This window comes from Chroicocephalus ridibundus, chromosome 22, assembly GCF_963924245.1.
Source record: "Chroicocephalus ridibundus chromosome 22, bChrRid1.1, whole genome shotgun sequence".
NCBI classification, from domain to species: Eukaryota; Metazoa; Chordata; class Aves; order Charadriiformes; family Laridae; genus Chroicocephalus; species Chroicocephalus ridibundus.
The window spans coordinates 2661312-2679822 of NC_086305.1; the positions used below are offsets into that span (position 1 = coordinate 2661312).

Sequence of the window (18511 nt, forward strand, 5' to 3'; positions counted from 1 at the left end):
TTTTGTGCCCGTCCGCGGGGACAGTTCGCCCGCGGTGGGTGTTCTGAGCCTGCGCGGGGGAGGCGGCCGGACGCCTGGGCGGGAGGTCAGGGCTGAGCGCGAGGTTGTGTGAACGCACCTGACACTCCGCTGCCCAAGCGAAAGGTCTCGGCTTGGAAACACCCCACCTCTGGCCTTGGCCGCTCTGGAGGCAGCTTCCTGGGAGTCGTGCAACGTCCCGTCGGTATTTGGCGCCGCTCCGTGTCGGGGCCGTTGTGCTCCAGCTTTTCCTGGTGGGGAAAGAAAACTTAGTGGCTGTTTTTGTGAGAGTCTTAGAACGGTGGAGGGAGACGTTCTCTAAGTGCTGTGAGCAGCAGCCAACCGGCCCTAAAGGAGCCCGGCAGCAACCCCAGTGCTGTCCTGGCTGATCTCTGCTTGCGCTGTTGCCTCTGGAACGTGCAATTCCGACGCGCGGGGCTGCGGAGCCTGGAGCTTGGTGCAGCGCGGCTTTTGCCGCCGGCTCTCCAAGTCGTGGCCTCACCTTAATTGTTTGGTACCGTTTAAGAGGAGCAGCACCTCCAGCCTCCGGTGTTTCTCACACAGCCTCATCCTCCAGGGGAACTACAAACCCGCGCTGGGAAGCGTTGGGCAGGAGCTGCCTCTGGCGAAACCACCAGCGACTCTCCCGAAACCAGAGCGGGTTTCAGGGTAATTAACGTCAACCACTTCCCTGAAGCATCTCGCAAAATTTGGCTTGTGTTGCCTCCGCAGGCAGGCTGGGATGCTGCTGGGTTATGGTCTGCCTGGAAGAGACTGGGGATGGCGCAGGATCTCAGACTTTCCGTGTTACCGACTCTGGACGCCCTGTGCTGTGCCCGGCTCAGGGCAGCACCCGTGGCACCTGCGGGTCGCCCCGGTCCCCGGCTCTCTGGTCGTGGGAGTCCTGGCGTGGCGTCATATGACAAGCATAAAGCTGTCGTTTATCGTCCTAAAACTGACTGCCCCGTCCAGGAAGCAGGCGGGACAGCCTAACTGCGGGGAGGGTCTTGGAAAAGCGGCCCCGGGCATTTGTGCGGCTGCCAAATCTCTGAGCTCAGCTGGGGGCTCTCGGCAGCATTAGCCCTGGCAGCTTCTGAGGGTTCCTCTGTTACGTGTCTGTACCGAAAAGGTTCAGAAAAGGAAAAAGCAACACGCGCCTGACCAAGGAGAATTCTAGTATTTATTATCCAACATTCCAAAGTATTTATTATCCAACAATCCGGAACAAAGATACCCTCCTTAAAGAGCTTTTTTTTTTTTTTTTAATGTTTTGTGAGCAACTTGTAGATAGGCTGCTCTCCGTGTCCCTTTCGGCCAGTGCTGCCTTCGCTTTGCAGTAGGCCTTGCAAAGGAGAACACCCTTCACGCTTGAGAGCCTTCGAGTAGGGAAGAGATTCCTGGGAATCGTCCACGCTAAACTGACTGGAACGACTGCAGCTGCTGCAGGCAGCTCCTCAGCGCATCTTTCTCCTTGTAGCGCAGAAAACTAGTGTTTACAGCGGCACGGGCTTCTGTTCGCACTCGCTGTCCACACCTCCGCCCTTCCCAGAGGTTTTTGCAGCGTTGAAAGAAAGTTGGCGTTGTAGAAAAGAGGCCGGGTAATGCGTTGCCACGCGGCGCTGTGCGGAGTGCAGTGGTACGGTACGTACAGTTCCTTATTCTTTATACCAGAGCGATACGGGGCAGCGGAGCACGGGGTCTTAAAGCGAGTTTGGCCGGACAGACGTTTACATCGGAGGTTAGTCTTGCTGCACTCTAAAGGTTTCATAGTCTTCTGGAATGGTGTCTGAGGAGGATGACAGTAAAGCAAATATGGATTAGAAGTAGAACGAGAAATAAAAAATAGACTAAGCCGCTGCATGCCGTGCCATCGGGCTCCCCAAGAACAAACTGACGTCTGGAAAGCAAAACAGCAAAAATGTCTGTATGTGACTTTCGAAACTAACTCACCGTTGCAGCGATAACGCAGGTTTGACCAAATAATGTTCTCCTGCGAGAAGCAGAAGACTCCCAGGCGCCCTCCTCGCATGGTTGTATCAAGGACAACTCCAGTGTCTGCCACTACTTCAGGGCCTTCATAGAAGCGAGCTCTAGAAGAGAACGAGCGTGTGAAGGACACGGACGGGACACGGGGACAGCCCCGTCGAAACCGTTCCTCAGTCAGACGCTCTCCCTCCTCCTCGCCGCAGGACTGCACTGCAGGTGCCCCGTTCGTGCCTTAAACTTCCCCTCAGCCGCGCAGAGGACGCTGTAACCCCTCACCTGATGTAGCCCACTTGAGGCCGATGTTGCAGGAACCAGCGGTAAGATGTCTTGTCCTTCCAGCCGGAATTGCGAGGGTCCTTCCACAGCAGTTTGACCTGGTCTGTGGTGTCTCCGGTGTGCCAGAGGGAATTGCGGAGGTACTCGCCGGGGCCTGTTTTAGACTTCACAGCCTGACACAGAGAAGAGACCGGTAAAACGCGCGGATAAAGGACGGACTGACGGGTCGTGTGTCCACGCAGCACGGCTAAGAAAAGGCACAAATCCACTACTGCGTTCGTTACCTTCAGTTGAATCCCAGGTTCCGCTACCGCTCGGAAGGGGTTTGCCTGCCAGTACGTCTGTTCCATCTGCTTCCACATGACCACGTAAAAGCTGGAACTGTCCTGGTAGCCAAAGATGAAGCCAGCATAATCGTCATCTGTGGCAGTGTTGACATGGAATGTGCCCTCAAAGTCCACTCCGTTGAATGCCGTGTACCCTGTAATTGGCAGGAAAACACATTCCCTGTATTCTACAACAAAGCGTAGATCCGTTTCTTTCCAGACGGAGATGGGGGAGATGGATTTTGCTAAGCCAAATCTGGAGACTCTGCTACTACAGAAAATATTTTCCCAGGAGGTGGACGGAATCATTAAGTAGTGTCTGAAATACTTGTAAAAGCTGCACTGGGCAGAGAAGGATGCGGTTAATGAGCAATAATTTTCCAATAGGACAAAAGTAAGTGTCTCACCTACAGCCAGGCCGGGATCACTGTTCATGGTCTGGACAATTTCCATGCCCTGAGAAAGACGAACGTTGACTCATTAGTGTAGTTCCAAACACAGTAACTTCGCTGTTGGTAAGTGACCGGGGAGCGGCGCACCAGGGGGAGACTCGAGGATTAGGACGGGGTTGAACAGAGCCGTTAATCCTGCGACGTCTTTTAATGACAGCTGCACCCCGTTGGCACAGCCTTGTTCCCGCCTGCCTCACTGTCCCCTTCTGGCGCGGTCACCTACCTGGTTGAGGACAATCCAGTTGGGGTCAATCTGTGCATCGCCCTCGGGGTCCAGTACAACCGTCTGGAAAGCCCTGAAGTCCGTTAGTGTCACTTCTGCGTTCTCTGGGCACACATCAATTCTGTCAATCACCATGTCTCTGTCAAAGTCGTCTTCACAAAGGTTTCCCACGCCGTCACCTGAGGGCGCGATGGAAGAAAAGGAGTAACAAACTTTCATTAATTCCTCCTGCCCCTTGCACCCGGGTTCTACTCGACGAGCTTTTGGCTAGCGCAGTTTAAGGCGGCTGCGTCTGTGCAGGGCCACGGCGTTCAGAGCACGGGGACGCTCTTCCTCTAAGTCACCTGCAAGGAAGCCCTGAGGCTTGTGGAGATGCTGTGAACAGAAGAAACATCTCAAATTGTAGACGCTTCTGGAAGAGAATTTTTCTCAGGTATTATCCTGATGTTACTGGAGGGTTATTTGAGATCTGAAAATGACGTAGGACCGTCTCAAGTCAGCACTGACAGCTTCCCGTCTGTCTCTCGGGGTGAGACCGATGCGCCCTGGTCACCAGGAACAGGAGACCCCCCAGCAGAGCTAACGTGCACCCATTTCCCTACCGTCCGAGTCTTCTTGGCCAGGGTTAGGGACAAGCCGACAGTTGTCGGGGCCTGGAGGTTTCTCATCTGGGATCCCATCATCGTCATCATCATCGTCACATTCATCTCCCAGCCCATCGTTGTCCGTGTCCACCTGGGAGCTGTTGGGCACTGATGGGCAATTATCCCGTGAATCTTGGTGGCCATCCCCATCGCTGGTGGAGAAAGTTACAGGTAACGATTATCCACTGACGTGTGCTTTTAAAATCCGCGTGGCAACAGCTTCCTAGGAGCTGGGATCCTCAACAAGATCGGCAGAAGTTGGTGATTTTAGCCTTATAAAGTCTTAAGCTATTAGTTACACAAATAATAGATCAGAAACATTCCAGCTGTAGCATGTGATCAAATCTGAGAGTGGTGGCTAGTGACGAGCCACCCGCTTGCCTTTGGGCCATATTCCAAGGGCAAGGTTTTTTGAGGGACGAAAAAACTCTGTCTGTCTTGTCTGATAAGAAGAGGTCAAGGCCAAGCGAGGTTGGCGTGGAGTTGCCAGCACCTGCCCTCCCCATCCCCAAGATTTTGTGCAACCTCAGTGTAATTTTTGCAGCAAGCTCTCACCTGTCCTGGTTGGTGTCACAGACATCTCCCACGAGATCATGATCGGTATCTTTCTAGTAAAACAAAGCAATAATAATTTAGACTTTCCATAGATCAAGAGGAGGATTAGGCAATAAAGAGAACACGGAGAGGTGTTTGGTAGCCTCGGTGCCGTGGTCATTCTGGCTGAGAGCCGCTGACAGCGGTGGGCGCCTTCCTTCTGCTGGGTTTACGCGTCGCCCCGATGAATTCGAGCAGCGCTATTTCTGAACAGCTGAGCAGGGGAGGAAGAGAGAAGGGCAGAGCCCAGCGCTTCCCCTCTGACGGATTCTTCCACGTTTGGCCTCCGGGGGCTGTACGTCCGTACTGCAGGACGGCCGGTAAAATTTGCAAGCGGCAATCCTGGTGGGCTGCCGGGGGTGCGGGCCTTAGGCAGGTGCCGCGAGCACTGTCTTGAGTGAGAAAAATGAGCCCGTAAGACTGCAAAAGTGAGAGCGCTTGCTCACCTGGTCTGGGTTACTGACTGTTGGGCAGCTGTCACACACATCTCCCACTCCGTCACCGTCGCTATCTTTTTGATTAGGGTTGGGAACTCTTACACAGTTGTCCATGGGGTTTTTGATCCCTGTAAAACACGCAAAGCGGAGCCATCAAGGCAACAGGGCCATTAAGGTCTACGCAGCAAGGTCTCTTTTGGATGTAAGAGCTGGCAAAAATCTAGGACGGTTGAATTCATGTAATAAAGCAATAATTTCAAATTTTGTGGACATTTTACACATTTTTAATTTAATTTACATCCTAGCAGCTCTGGAGGGTGGAAGAGATCAGCAGCAACTGAGCTTAAAACATCCTCTGCCTGTTTAACTGATCTTAAAACATGACTGCACGGTGACGGCTGTCTGAGCGTGCCATCGCACGTTTCCTCGCTGAGAGGAAATGTCCTGAACTGCCTTCCTCAGAGAGAGCTGCAGAACTGAAGAACATGGCTCCAAACTCAGCCCGCAGGAGCGAGTGGCCGAGAGGATGACGATGAAACCGTCTGCGGTTCCCTAAGCCATGACAGAGTCTTCTTCCTCTGAAGTAGACATCTATATAATTATAAAATAAGTCGATGTTAATCTTGGCTATTTGACGTGGAAGATTTAGCTGGTGCCTTTTCAAGGCCTGAGACAGGACAGGAACAATCCGCTTGGCAACCTGTGTGACTTCACTTCCCACTTCTCTGCATTCACCTACTACAGCAGCAAATCGCGCCAGCAGGGAGCTACTTGGCAGGACGCAGCCAGACCCAAACAGCACTAGATGCACTGGAAATACTCTGTAAATAAATACGTATGTCTCGGGCCAGCGGCAGTTGTGATTTCTGGCTTTTGAAAGCAGGCTTTGTGCAAATACAGCATCATTAGCGCACAGACTGTTTCTAACGCCTGCCAGGATTTTTTGCCCCCAGAAGGCAGCCCTGACACATACTCCCTTGAGCCAGTAGCTGCTTACAACTCGGATATTCCCATACTTCTTCGTAAGTTTAAATTGCAGCACAATGTAGCGTCCTTGTCTGGACTGAGCTCAGTTCGCATGGTACATCTTTCTTTTTTAAGTCTGACACAGGTTTGACGTGACTGTGCACAATAAGAGTGCTAATAAAAATTGTTAGCACCATCCTGAAGACAGATCTTTAAACCCTGCAAGAGCTGAACTGTGAAGGCTGTTGGCTTCACTGCTCGGCTGGGCGGCTTGAGAACTGAGCTGTGCTTCATCTCAGCAGAAATCAGTCCTACACCTGTAGAGCTCAGGCCTCTGAAGGCTGGTTCCTGCCGTGAGGATCTCTAGCTGCGTGCTGAAGAGCTTTCTGGTTCTTAGCTCAGTATATACGTGCCCCTCTGAGGCTGCTCTCCAGCTGCTCTTACCGTCTCCATCCATGTCATCGTCACACTCATCTCCCCTCCCATCGCCATCAATGTCCCGTTGATCGTTGTTCTTCACTTGGCGACAGTTGTCACAGGCATCGCCGAAGTTGTCCTTGTCTGCATTGCGCTGGTCTGCGTTGCGTGTGTACACGCAGTTGTCCTGCGGGAGAGAGGGCCTGGCTGAGGGGAAAGGAGCATGCAAGGAAAGACACAAGTGCTGAGGTACGTGACCAGCTGCTCTGAGAAGCCCGTCTGCGGCCAGTCTTGGTTTCCTCCATCCAGCCTGGTCACTGCCTGTTCAGGGGATACCAACAGCACCTGAAAATACCTCCAGCCGGTGCCTGCCCAAGCGGGAGAGAGTCCCTAACTCTCAGAGGACCGCGACTTGTAAAGTCCCTTCAGTGCCATGATGTTCTCTCCTCTCTGCTTGTTTCTAGAGCCTTCAGATTAAAAGGAAACATTGCATGCTGGGACCTGCAGGTTCTCGAAATTCACATTAAGGGTGCAGGCAATTGCTTTGAGGCCCTCTGGGTACATTTAGGTATGTCAGGGCTTAAGTATTGGAATTCAAACCTCAGCATTTAATATCCCATCTCCGTCAGCATCATCGTCACAAGCATCTCCAATTCCGTCCCTGTCTGCATCCTCCTGGCCAGAGTTGGGGACAGTCACGCAGTTATCCTGAAAGGAGAGCGACAAAGGGCCTGCTAGCAAGCCGTGCGTGTCATTTAGCCGGAGTTCTGAAGGCTGGGCAGGGTCTCGCCACCACCCAGGGCCTGCCCTCAAGTCAGAGTTGCCGGGTTCTGGTGAGGCGTTCCTCTGACATACCATTTCCAGCTAAACATGAGACAACTGCATCTCACCTTGCGGCACTTTTTGTCAGAGCAGCGTTGCTTCTCATCAGGGACTCCATCAATGTCTGTATCCTTCCCGCAGACGTAGCCGTTCCCTGCCCACCCCACGAGGCACTGGAAGACAGCAGATAAACAAAATGAGGCTGCCGCCGAGTCCCCTGATGGCCATGTGCCTCCAAAATTGAAGGCTTTACATGAGAACCAGCACAAAACATTGCAAATCCAGGTACACAATGCTCTACAGGAAAAATATTGTCTGGAAGAAACAGTTACGCTGTAAACAGCATTTTAAGTAGCTCATACAAGCTCTCTGCTTGTTCCTGAAATTACAAAGACAGATGCAGCAGCAAAACGTCTTGGCTCCAGCAGGTTGCTGAGCGGCGCTTCTCCCTGCCCAGCTGCGTGTAATGCTCCGTGACTGATAAATTTGTAGCGCTTCGGGCAAAAAAACCCAACCAACCAACAGTGGATGTGAGGTGCCAGGAGCAGCCCGGTTCTCCAGAGAGCACGGGAAGAGCTAGTGCTGGGGCTCAGGGGGTGGAGGAGAGCAGGTCTGTGTCGGGAAGGCTGGCTCTCCAGGAGAGGGCAGTGGCAGACCCAGGAGAGCAAGCACAGCGCAAGGGAAGCCAGAGCGAGCAAGATCCCAATCACAGGGAGGTTTGGACCCTACCGCGCAGGAGATGGACCCGTCGCGCTCCACGATGCACTGTGCTTTCTCGTGGCATGGACTAATTTCACCGTTAGGGCAACGTCTCACTGCCTGGCTCTTGCAGCCATTGACTTGATCCCCAACAAAGCCAGGTTTACAAGCCCCGCACTTGTAGGATCCCTGCAAGAAAAAGCAACAGGGAATTAACTATAATATGAGTCCTGGCAAACCTTGGCTGTAACCTTCCTCAGCAGCTGGATCGATCGCCACAGCTAACAGAGGCCGCAGAGCCTGGGGAAGAGAGATCTACACAAGGCTTTCCAGTCATATTTACCCGTGTATTGATGCAGATGGAGTTTGGGACACAATTTCTGGCACCACCTGTCTCGCATTCATTGATGTCAGTACAAACCTGCCCAGGGAGAACAAAATAGGCATTAACTTCACTCTTAAGCAGATACCACATCAGATCACAGAATTAGGGCATCACTAGATGCAGAAGCAAAGCCCCTGACACACCTTACTAGGACCCACAGCTCAAAGTTTTCCTTCAGACAAGCTCGAGCCAGATCCCAGCAACACTCCTGACCCCAGGCAAGCTGTTCACCCCCTACACAGTCACCAGAGATTTCAGCCTGGCAAAACAGCTTAGCTCTGAGCTGAGCTGTCAGAGTATCTCCTTACTGTAAAAGGATAGAAGAGAGTCAATGGAGCAAGAAGGTCAAAGACTGTGTCCTGTGACCAGCTAGCAGCTCTCTAAATAACACAAGCCACATGCTATCTCTGCTTTTGGCAATATATTCTTACAAACCGCACTAAGACTGGGTGGTGTGGGTTTTTTTACTTTAATCTGTCTATAGCTGTCGGGGAAGCGGGGGGCGGGGGGGGTGCAGTAGCTGCATCAACTCTTCTGTGTCCTATTATGAAGGATTCCCCAGGCTGACTTCACAGCCACAAAGGTGTCGGGGACATAATGTTCTGTCCAGCATAAATGCAGCAGAGGTAAGGTCTTGGAGCAGAGGTTGCTTTGCTGTTGATGTGCCGGGACATCCTTGGCAAGTCTCTCCTCTCACTGCATCCATCTTCACGGCAACACAACGCACTCGTCTGGCATTTCCCTCCCATTTCTTTGAAGGCTCCAAGACCTTTGAATTACAATTACAGAGGGGAAAGAATGAATGGCTTCTGAAGGAGACAGAAAAGTTTCTGGGCCTTACCTGTTTGTTGGCCCTGGCGTAAGCTAGTCCAACCCCTTCCACCATTTGCCCAGTGAAGCCGGGAGGGCAGGGATCACAGCGGAAGCCAGGGGCGGTGTTAATGCACTGGACCTTCGGGAAGCAGGGGTTTGCGTTGCACTGTAAACAAGATAGAGGTTGTGCGGAACTGTGAGGCAGGCTCGCTCAAGGCCGGCTTTGAAGGCAGCTCCCAAAGCAGGCCCTGCTGGGTGAGCCCCGGCTATTGTGCTTTTATTTGCAAAGAAGAAAACAAAAACGCGTAGAAGTTCCTGGCTTTCCTTGCAAGTGGAAAATGCAGCTTCCCCAGCTCAGTTCTTCTCCCAAGTTCCAATATGTGCAGACAAGTAAAACAAGTCAACTTTCAGGACTAATTCTTCTCAGGTGACATCAATTGCCCAGGCAGAGAGCTGGCTTCACTTCACGCTTTCCTTCCTGGCAGTCTCTGAATCCAGAGAACTGGATAATTTCTTACACTGCTTTTGAAAGACAAGAGCAGTTGTTTGTTTACTACTCTGGGAAGCAATTTTCTTTCCAAAGTTGCTACTAATGCTTGCTTTATTTTCTCCAAAATTTTATTATTTTCACTGACTTCTTATGCTTTGTCCTGTCAGACGCTTTACATTAATACAGCGGTTCCCACGTTTTGGTGACTAACAGAATATCATCAGTCTCAAGATCTCTCATCGATCCTTTTAACTTCATCAGGTTTTTAAACTGAAATGCTATAGAGCTGATACGGCTTTGCAAGACACTAACAGTTGTGTGGTGAACTAATCAGCGCGCACAGGACTACCTTTGGGAACCACAGAACTAAGGAGTCTTACGGACACACAAAATTAATGGTTGAGTAAAGCCTTGATACACAGAGAGAGTAAACTTGATGGAATGCCACACTTTCTAGTAAAAAATTTCAACTATCTGCCTAGCAAGGTCTGATTTAATGGCAGAGGTAAAGCAATGCGAGTAGCGCGGTAAGATTTATTGTATAAAGGACTATTCGGCAAGCATTTGATTCTGTTCCACACGTAATAAATCTTATCTCTAACAAGTCATCAGCTGTCAGCTCAAAAGATTGTAAGACCAAAAGGGACTGTTCTGGTCTTCCAAACTCACCTTCCTGTGTGGTACAAACCAAAAGATTTATTTTGTTTGAGCCTGTGTATCTTTTAGAAAGAAATACCTAGACTGGATATAAAACCAACATGGAACAGAGCTTAAGGGAGGGTGAGACACAGACTTCCTTCCAGTGAAATGATGTTTCTGTTGAACTTCAGCTCCTAGGGGGAATTGCGAGGCTTTTCTTTATAACCACAAGACAAAACTGCAACACTCCAAGAAAAACAAGCCAGTTTTGTAACTTCCAGCCTGTCCTACTTGTTTTTTACCTCATTGATATCTGTGCAGTGGGACCCGTTGCCTGAATAACCTGGGGGACAGGGTCCGCAGCGGAAGCCAGTGCCGGTCTCAGTGCAGGCCACTCCAGGGAAGCAGGGGTTTGGGAGGCATCTGTTAAACTGTGTCACGGTGATGACAGGGCCTGTCGCCTCCGTGTGTATGCCTAGGGGACAAGAGGAACGTTAAAAACAGAGCTGTCACTGCCAGAGACCATCATCAGGTGGTCCTGTCATCTCAGAAGATAGCAGTGTGCTTCACACACAGGACGTTTCCTCGCATCCTTTCTGAGGGTTGAACAGTTGTGGTTCTATTTTGTAAATGGAGAAAAATGAAGCCGGAAGCAGCAGCATGACAGATTTCTGAGTCACAGCAGACAAAAAATAAATAGAAAACCCCAGAAGTCTTAGCTCCCAGTCCAAAACTCTTGGCGTGCTGTCCTCCTCGTTGGTGTAATGCCCTTGCTTTTGGAGTTCCAGAGATCAGTTTTCTCCCTGGTTCCTCTACAACTACACCTGACTGGTGCTATGGACTCAGCTGGCTAAAGCAGAACCCACACGGCACGTCCTTAAAACTGGGAAGCACTGTGGAGGGTTGTCAGCCAAAATCTCCGCTCTAGAAGGCAGGCATGGTCTGTGCAAACAGGTCAGCTTGGTCTGCGGCAGAAATAACTCCCATCAGGCTCACATAAGGCTCTCATGCCATAATGTTATGCATAACATGCTACCCGTTATCTCCAGAGGGCTGGAAACCTCACTTTGTCCTGGCAGATAAGAAACCAATCTGTTATTTGGGCACTCATCCCTTCTAGGCTGGACTACAGCAATATGGTCTAAGCGTGAAGTACTGTGTGATGCGTAGGAGATTCTAACCCGTATGAAATGGTACTGCAGTCCTATTCTGCGCTCTGAAGACAGGTTAGGCCTGTCCCCACACCGCTGCACACCAGCTTCCCGTAAAGTTTTAGGCCAAATGCCAGGTTTGTGTCCTTATCCTCACGACCTGACCCACAGCACAAGCAAACTTGCAAAATTAATCTGTATGGAACACAAAACTTCACTGAAGGCCAATTCAAGACTGAATAAACTTTCCCAGAATCTAGAATTGTCATGAGTCTCCCACACCCACTACTCCAAGTGGCAAGGACACTTTTTGCTCCCGCTCTTTCCTGCTTAAAAGCCCAACATAAAAAAAATCCAAACAAAACAAAACAAAACCAAACCAACACTCTACTGCCACCAGCAGCAAAATCTTCACTAAAAACAAGGCCTTCTCTCTTCATGCTTCTCTTTCTGAGAAATAATGAGCGAAGCACACGACTGCTGTGAGTCACGTTGTTCAATGCATGACTAAAAGTCGCTCAAATTCTACAGTAAGGAGTACGGGAGAACACATATAAAGCAGAAGTGCAAGTGGGGAAGGCAGAAATCAAGTAACAGAGAGAAAGTTCAGGACAGTTTTACGAGCAAATTATTAAAACAATTTCTGTGGATGAATGCATTTCTGTACTACGGGTCCCAAAAGCTTTGGCTAATGTCTTTTCCAGCAGAAGTACAATCTCTCCAAATGCAGAAATGGTTACTGCTCCACCCTTTGAGTGTACTGGCAAATAATAGAGCATCTCCAAGAACCATGCCTTCTGAAAGCCAGATATATTGGAAGTAAGTTCCAGTCTCGAAAAAAAACATTTACTGGGGAGCAGAGGGCAAGATTTATATGGGAAAATTTATGACCTTGTTTCCTGAATCGTCTGTAAACAACCTCTTAGCTTGGATGGTGGCAGCACTAGGATGGAAGGAATATCAGAGCAATGCCTCTTGGGGGTGATGTTCTCTTCCACTTGCAGCTCAGGAGTAGCCAACCATATCCCACAGGATACCCAGTGTGCATTCCCAGGCAATTCTAACATCAGCCATGGGCTGTGTTAGTAGGAGACGTGGTTGGGCAGCTTTCCGCAGCAGAATGCAGCTACCCTGAGAAGTACAGCGTGGTATGTCACAAAACCACTCACAAAGCTTATTTCAGCAATAGTGGAAGTAAGCGAATGCTGGGGTTTTGCTGGAAGGAAAGATGAGCTTTTTCAGGCTGCTGCTGCGCCCCTTGCTCAGGTAATAGCTTCAGCTGCCACTGAACCACGAGAACAGCACGGAACACTGGTCCATGCGTGCAGAATGTTGCGGGGAAAAAAAGCATCACTAATATTACTATCCTGTGACGCTCGGGATAATTGTGAAACGTGTTTTTCCTTTGGGGAGATGGTCACAGGTGGCATTTTACTACATTTTACCTACAAAGGTGTGACGGACTTAGAGGAGGCAGTTGAATATAGGACTCATTGCAGTAACTCACCACAGGCATCACACTCCATAACTGTATTCTTCAGGAATGTTATCTCCTTAATCTAGAAGAAAACAAGAACCGCCACTTAGCCAAAGGCTGAATTTTGATCCTACGCAAACTAATAGCCCCACTGCCAGAAAACAGGGTGTCTCTCTGAGACTACATAGCTACTTACAAACAAATTAACTCGTACCCCAAAGTCTATGCTGCAGACCTTCTAGAAGCTGAGGTGGCTTCTATTCCCTGCTGTACGTCACGCCCTACCGTAGTGTTTCTACAGACTAACTCAATAATAATAATGTTCTGTCACAGATGCAGGAAACACTTCACTTGAATACACAGAAACAAGTGTCATAGAGAAAGAGAAATCTACTTTATTTGGGTCTCCTACTCTAGAAGATGCTGAACTAGCAGCCCTGGAGAGGTCTGCTTTATCTGCAGGCCAGGCACCGCACAGGTGAAGTCAGGAGGGGCTCCCCTGTGAGCCATTTTTGCAGATATATGAATAATCTCTGACATTGCTTATGGCATTCTTTGGCCCTAATGCCCTTGCCATGAGGATATTCAGAATCTATTCACAAAAGCTCCTCCCTCCAAACTTCCCCTGATCTCCTTTGGGCTCCTACTCCTTCAAGCGTACTTCGGTAAAGAGATAACCTGTAGCATCCGGAGTGCAAAGATGCTGTTCCATGGTGAAGAAAGGAATATGGGACAGGCACAAGGAAGCATGGCAGTCTCAAGCTTACATTTTTATGGCTCTCTACTTGTGTCTCGCTCCAGCTCCCATGTATAAGAGCAAGTTTTCATTCTAGGTTAGATTCTCTCTTCTCTCCAACACAGACTGGGGTCATGTATTTGGAATAGTTAACGCAGAGGTAGATCTAACCCAAATCCTCAGAACATCTCCCACTAGAAGTGGGCAACAGAGAGCAGAGGGGAGAATTCAGAAAACTAATATCCCTGGTTCCTTTGCGCCAAGAATCTTTCAGCCTTCGGCTCAGGAGAGTAGGTAGATCTGGCCTTTTATTGTTACGCCTTTTGCCATCCTTATTGCCAACATCCCGAGATGCTGAATCAAGGAAAAGTAAGTTTTAGAAAATCTTTACACAGATTAAGAAATTATGAACTGCCACCTTGGCTCTCCAGCTGTATATGCAAGTTTTTCTTCTGAGGAAGAGTTTTTTTTGAAAGCACCGTTGAGAAAAAGGCCACGGATTAAAAAAAAAAAAAAAAAAAAAAAAAAAGTAGGTGGCAAGAGCGAGAGAAAGAACAAATAGAAAACCTGTATGGAGAAGCAGTGCTAGGCTGGAAGGGAACACTGGAAATCATTGCTCGAGGCTGCCAGGAGCCATGTCTGACCTGATTCCTAGTAAACACTGGGTATTTATGCAGCAGCCTGAAATGTGAGAGTAACTCAATGCAACAGATGTTTTTGCAGATTAGAGGCCGCCCAGTTTGCACTGGCACAGAGACCTGTCTGCCACTCCAGTTATCTGGCAGGCAGAGGCTGCTGCCCTCAGCTCCCAGAGTGGATAAAGGGAGAATGGAACCTTTTTCTAGACTTAAAAGAGAGTTGACCAGACAAACCACCATCTCCTCGTTAAAATGGGGAAAGATCTAAGCACCCAAGAAGTTCCAAATTCTCTAAGAAGCTACTGGAGCCAGAAAGGCTTAGGATTAAAACAACAAGAGGAAAGAGTGAATGCAGAGCTTGTTTAGACTCCCTATGACTTCCCTTTCCAGGACCCTAATGGGTGGCTGAAAGGTCTCTTCCATCTTCCAAGTTTGGACTCTCTACTGATTTCATGAGCCCACAAAACCAAGGAAAAAGTGACTTGTTTTTCCAGTTAAATATATATGCAGTGTGCGTGCATGTCTTTTTTTAAGAGCCCGTTTTCCATGTACACTGTTTTCATCAGACATGGTTCGAAGCAGCAGAATTCGTAATTCAAATGAATCCACTTTCTCTCAGAATTACAGACACAATTGTGAGACCACCTCTCAATCCTGGTTTCCAGAGCAATAATTCTATTGCTCATTTCACCTAATGCAGAAGAAGTTCTCCCGCAATTCCACAACTCGGCACATAAGGCAGAAGACTCTGTGATCTCTCTTATGCAGCATATAAGGAATTAGGTCCCTTTCTCACTTACCTGCTGTTTCAACAAGTCTCGAACTTCCATCAGCACACGGTTAGTTTCTCTCATCTCTTCCAGCATTTCTGGCCCAACTTCCCCTCCTAAAAAAACCCCAAAGTGGTTGGGAAAGAAAGAAAAGCCATTAGCAGTACAAACCAACTGATATTGTTAACTTCAGCTTAATATTAAAGATACAGACTCCTCCACACCGGTCTCTGCCAGTTCCTAACTAGAAGCTTGCTGGAAAGAGCAGAGACTTGCACGTAGGGTAGAATTTGCCCTGGGCAAATTCAGACGGCGATAATCAGCCATGCCCGTCAGGTAGGGAACAGTTACCCCTCAGCAAACAAATTGGCCTGGCAGTCTGGCAGTTGTGGTAGCTGTTAATCTGGCAGGGTCTCTCCAGTTCACACATAGGAAGGCTTTGCTGCCAAAAGAAGCAAATTAATAATTCAGCGCCGTGGAAGCTGCTATGAAGGGCACCGCTAAAGGAACGCTCTTTGCTGAGTCTATCCCAAACGTGCTGCCAAGCACTGAACGTGGAAAACCGGCTCATCAGCCGTTGCCTCGCCTGTTCTCAAGGTACAGACTTCTTTCTTGCTGGAGATGGGTTCTTTTTCGGGTAGCGGCAATTTCAAATTGCCGTGTAGTGGCTTTGGGGCACAAAGGACACATCTGCTCATCCATGCAGCATTGCAAAATCCTGTTTAAACTATCCTGAACCGAGGATATAAATCATCCTACAGGGTCATCTAGGGCAGATTAACATGACTTTTCCCTCCCATCTGCTAGACTCTAGGCTTGCCTGGTCCTTTGAGACATGCTAAAAAATCTAGTCTACGCTCCAGCTTTGCTCATGAAGAATGAATGGAAGCAGCTCATTGTTTCTACAATTATGTAAATTTTAAGAAAACGAACCACTTAAAGACAATTGGACACAAAGTTCAGCTCTGGATTTCTCCTGTCTGCCATGAGAAAGTACAACCTCATTTCTCTAATTTTTTTCTAGATTAATCAATCCTCTAACAGAAGTCACACCTTGTCTACAATGTAAGTAAACCTTTAGGAAGAGGGAAATACTGCTATTTTCTACAAACGGCTCTGTGTGTTCCGGGGAAAATTAGCTGGATTTAGGGGTCTGCCTCCTTGAGCGTGAAGAATTTGCCGGTGCCAAAGGCAGGATGTGAGCCCACGCTACTGACTAAATACAACAACTTCGGCATTCGCATGTGACAAATGAGCCTGAAAGCCCCAGGGACCTTCACCACACAGAACCAAGAGGACTTGCTGAATATTTGTAAGCTCTCCAATACATTTTGGTTTGGGAACTCAATTGAAAGCACCACAAACGTGTCATTCTAAGACAGAACGACTATATTAAAGTGATGTTTCTTATTTTACTGAAACAAGGATCTTGCCCACAATTTCTAACTTCAAACAGAGGTTTTGAATAAGCTCTGCATGAAGGCTTCAGGCAGCTTCCGTTATCCCTGGGAAGAATTTTCCATCCCTAGCAGCAAGATGCAATTTAAAAGAAAAGTTTGGATTTTTTTTAATATTGAAATTCACAACAATGATTCAAACACTCAGGAGCGATTTCCAAAGGAAATCTATGCACTTGCAGACATTTGCATTACTATGCATCCTTCTCCGTGGACTCATTCGGTCCCCACAAGCCCACACCTGAATCTGGTACACAGCCTGAGCCTGCCACATCTCACTGATCCTCTTGGGGTTGAGCATTCCCCTAACGGGCTGTTCACAGAAGCAGGACGTTTGTAATGAGCTTGGCATGGCTACATTCCTGGAAGTCAAGGCTTCCCTGAGCTCTATGTGCACAAACAGAGAGGATATCCGAGGATCCTGCTATAGGACATTCTGTATGATCTGTTTTTTTAACTTAAATCACATGCAAAATGCTGATCAATGTAAAGTGTCTCTTGCAGGTCATTACAAAACACAACAAAATTTCCAGTTACCCTAGAATAAATGTTTTTCTTAAAAAAAACTTCACTGCTCAGGAGGGGAACTGGGGAAAAACCTAAAACTGAACATTTACACAGTTAAGCTTCAAGTTTCGTATTGAAACTACAAAATCCCTAAACATTGTTTTTAGGCTTCAGTAGATGCAGTTGAAATGTTAACCTTCTTCCTCATTCCCTTCTGCAAAACAGAATGTTCACAGGAGTCTAGAAAGCGTACGAGTCCAGAAAATATAAAGAGAATTAAAATTACTTACCTACTCTTCTCTGCTGACATGATGAAAAAGGACAAGAGAGGCTGAGGAGAAAAACAAATGCTAGAGCCGAAATCATCTTTGAATCTTCAGGCAGCGTGGATGTATGGGCTTCTCTTGCAACGAATTTTTAACCTGCAGGTCTGCCTCTGCTCCCCATTAGTGTCTGTGGTTTGCTATTTATGAAGTTGCATTCCTTCCTCTGAAGTTCTTATTCTCTGATGCTGGACGAGGGGTGGACGTCATTTCTGGCTGCTAGTCCACAGAGAACGTTACAAAAGTAAACAATATGAGAAACTCATCAGGAGAGTAGTTTAATTTTTTTTTTTTTTAGACCGGCTTGCACCAAAATAGGTCAGAAAATTCCAGAATTAAATGGATTCTTTTTGGATTGGGGTTTTTATTTCTTCTTCATGGACACGGGGTAGACGGATGATTCATAGCCCTATCCCTCACAGATTTTCCTTCTAAAACTCACAAGATCACAAAAGCTATGAGACATCTGGACTTCACTAGCCTTTCAGAAAAGGCTCTTTAAACTCCCAAAAGACAGTTGTACCACTCACACTTGGGGTAGAATTATTGCTTCATCTTCCAACTCCAAAGAGGAGCTATGACATGCTATTTCAGAGAGGGGCTGGGTAAATGCACTGGCCTTTAGAGGCTGATGTGCTTATTACCCCCCACTCAGGCTTGTCTAAAGGAAGGATGCAATGCAGAAGTGACGGCATGAAAGGAAGCTAGACTTTGCTGTTTCTTGTCTGTGAAGGAATGAGTCTCAATCCAGCATTTTCCATCAGTCAGTCTCAATCCAGCACTTTCCATCAGAAGACACAGAGTGGATTGAGAAATCCATCTAGAGCAGCCAAGGAAAATCTGCCCAAAGAAAATCTTAAAGCTACTACATCAAGGAAATTGCAAGTTAAACTGTGACCTGCAAAAAAGGTTAGTCCGAAGACCAGTGAAATTCTTGATCACACATTTTCACTGTTTGATTGTGAAATCTGTCAGTATGTTGATCATACAACACCCTCGGGAACACAGACAGGAAAGCCCCAGGAAACAGTAGCTCAGTCTTTAAAGCGTTAGAGCAGCAGGATCCCTGGATATTTACAGGAAGATTTTTTTCTCATTTCGACCTCAGACCTCCCGTGTTCAGGAAAAACCTTCCCATCTCTGTGGCTGTGCACAATTCTTCAAGGTAACTGGGTGCAGTCTTGCAGGCGCTGGTGAGCATGCCTGTTCACTAAAGTAAGCAAATAAATAGTATTACTTTTATATAAAAGGAATGCTGCAGCAGA

At 48.1% G+C, this 18511-nt stretch overlaps 1 protein-coding gene across 1 annotated transcript; it reads right to left on the reverse strand.

The window, feature by feature from the left end:
* Positions 1-1192: 1192 nt before the first annotated feature.
* On the reverse strand, positions 1193-18031 carry COMP (cartilage oligomeric matrix protein). The gene is made up of 19 exons (XM_063358117.1): positions 17214-18031; positions 14990-15075; positions 12846-12897; positions 10490-10662; positions 9087-9224; positions 8204-8281; positions 7891-8049; positions 7230-7334; positions 6940-7047; positions 6367-6526; positions 4966-5084; positions 4481-4533; positions 3884-4077; positions 3282-3460; positions 3014-3062; positions 2565-2761; positions 2281-2453; positions 1969-2108; positions 1193-1804 (listed from the first exon to the last, which is right to left on the reverse strand). The coding sequence occupies exons 1-19, from the start codon at positions 17287-17289 to the stop codon at positions 1758-1760; spliced, it is 2286 nt and encodes a 761-aa protein (XP_063214187.1). The 5' UTR covers positions 17290-18031; the 3' UTR covers positions 1193-1757.
* Between the last annotated feature and the right edge of the window lie 480 nt (positions 18032-18511).

Excerpts from the sequence above, each read along its gene's own strand:
- COMP (XM_063358117.1), bottom strand. The coding sequence starts at position 17,289 with ATGATTTCGGCTCTAGCATTTGTTTTTCTCCTCAGCCTCTCTTGTCCT. Across the intron at positions 8,282-9,086 it reads ACGCCAGGGCCAACAAACAG|GTTTGTACTGACATCAATGA; the intron begins GTAAGGCCCAGA and ends CTCCCTGGGCAG. Across the intron at positions 5,085-6,366 it reads CGATGACATGGATGGAGACG|GGATCAAAAACCCCATGGAC; the intron begins GTAAGAGCAGCT and ends CGTGTTTTACAG.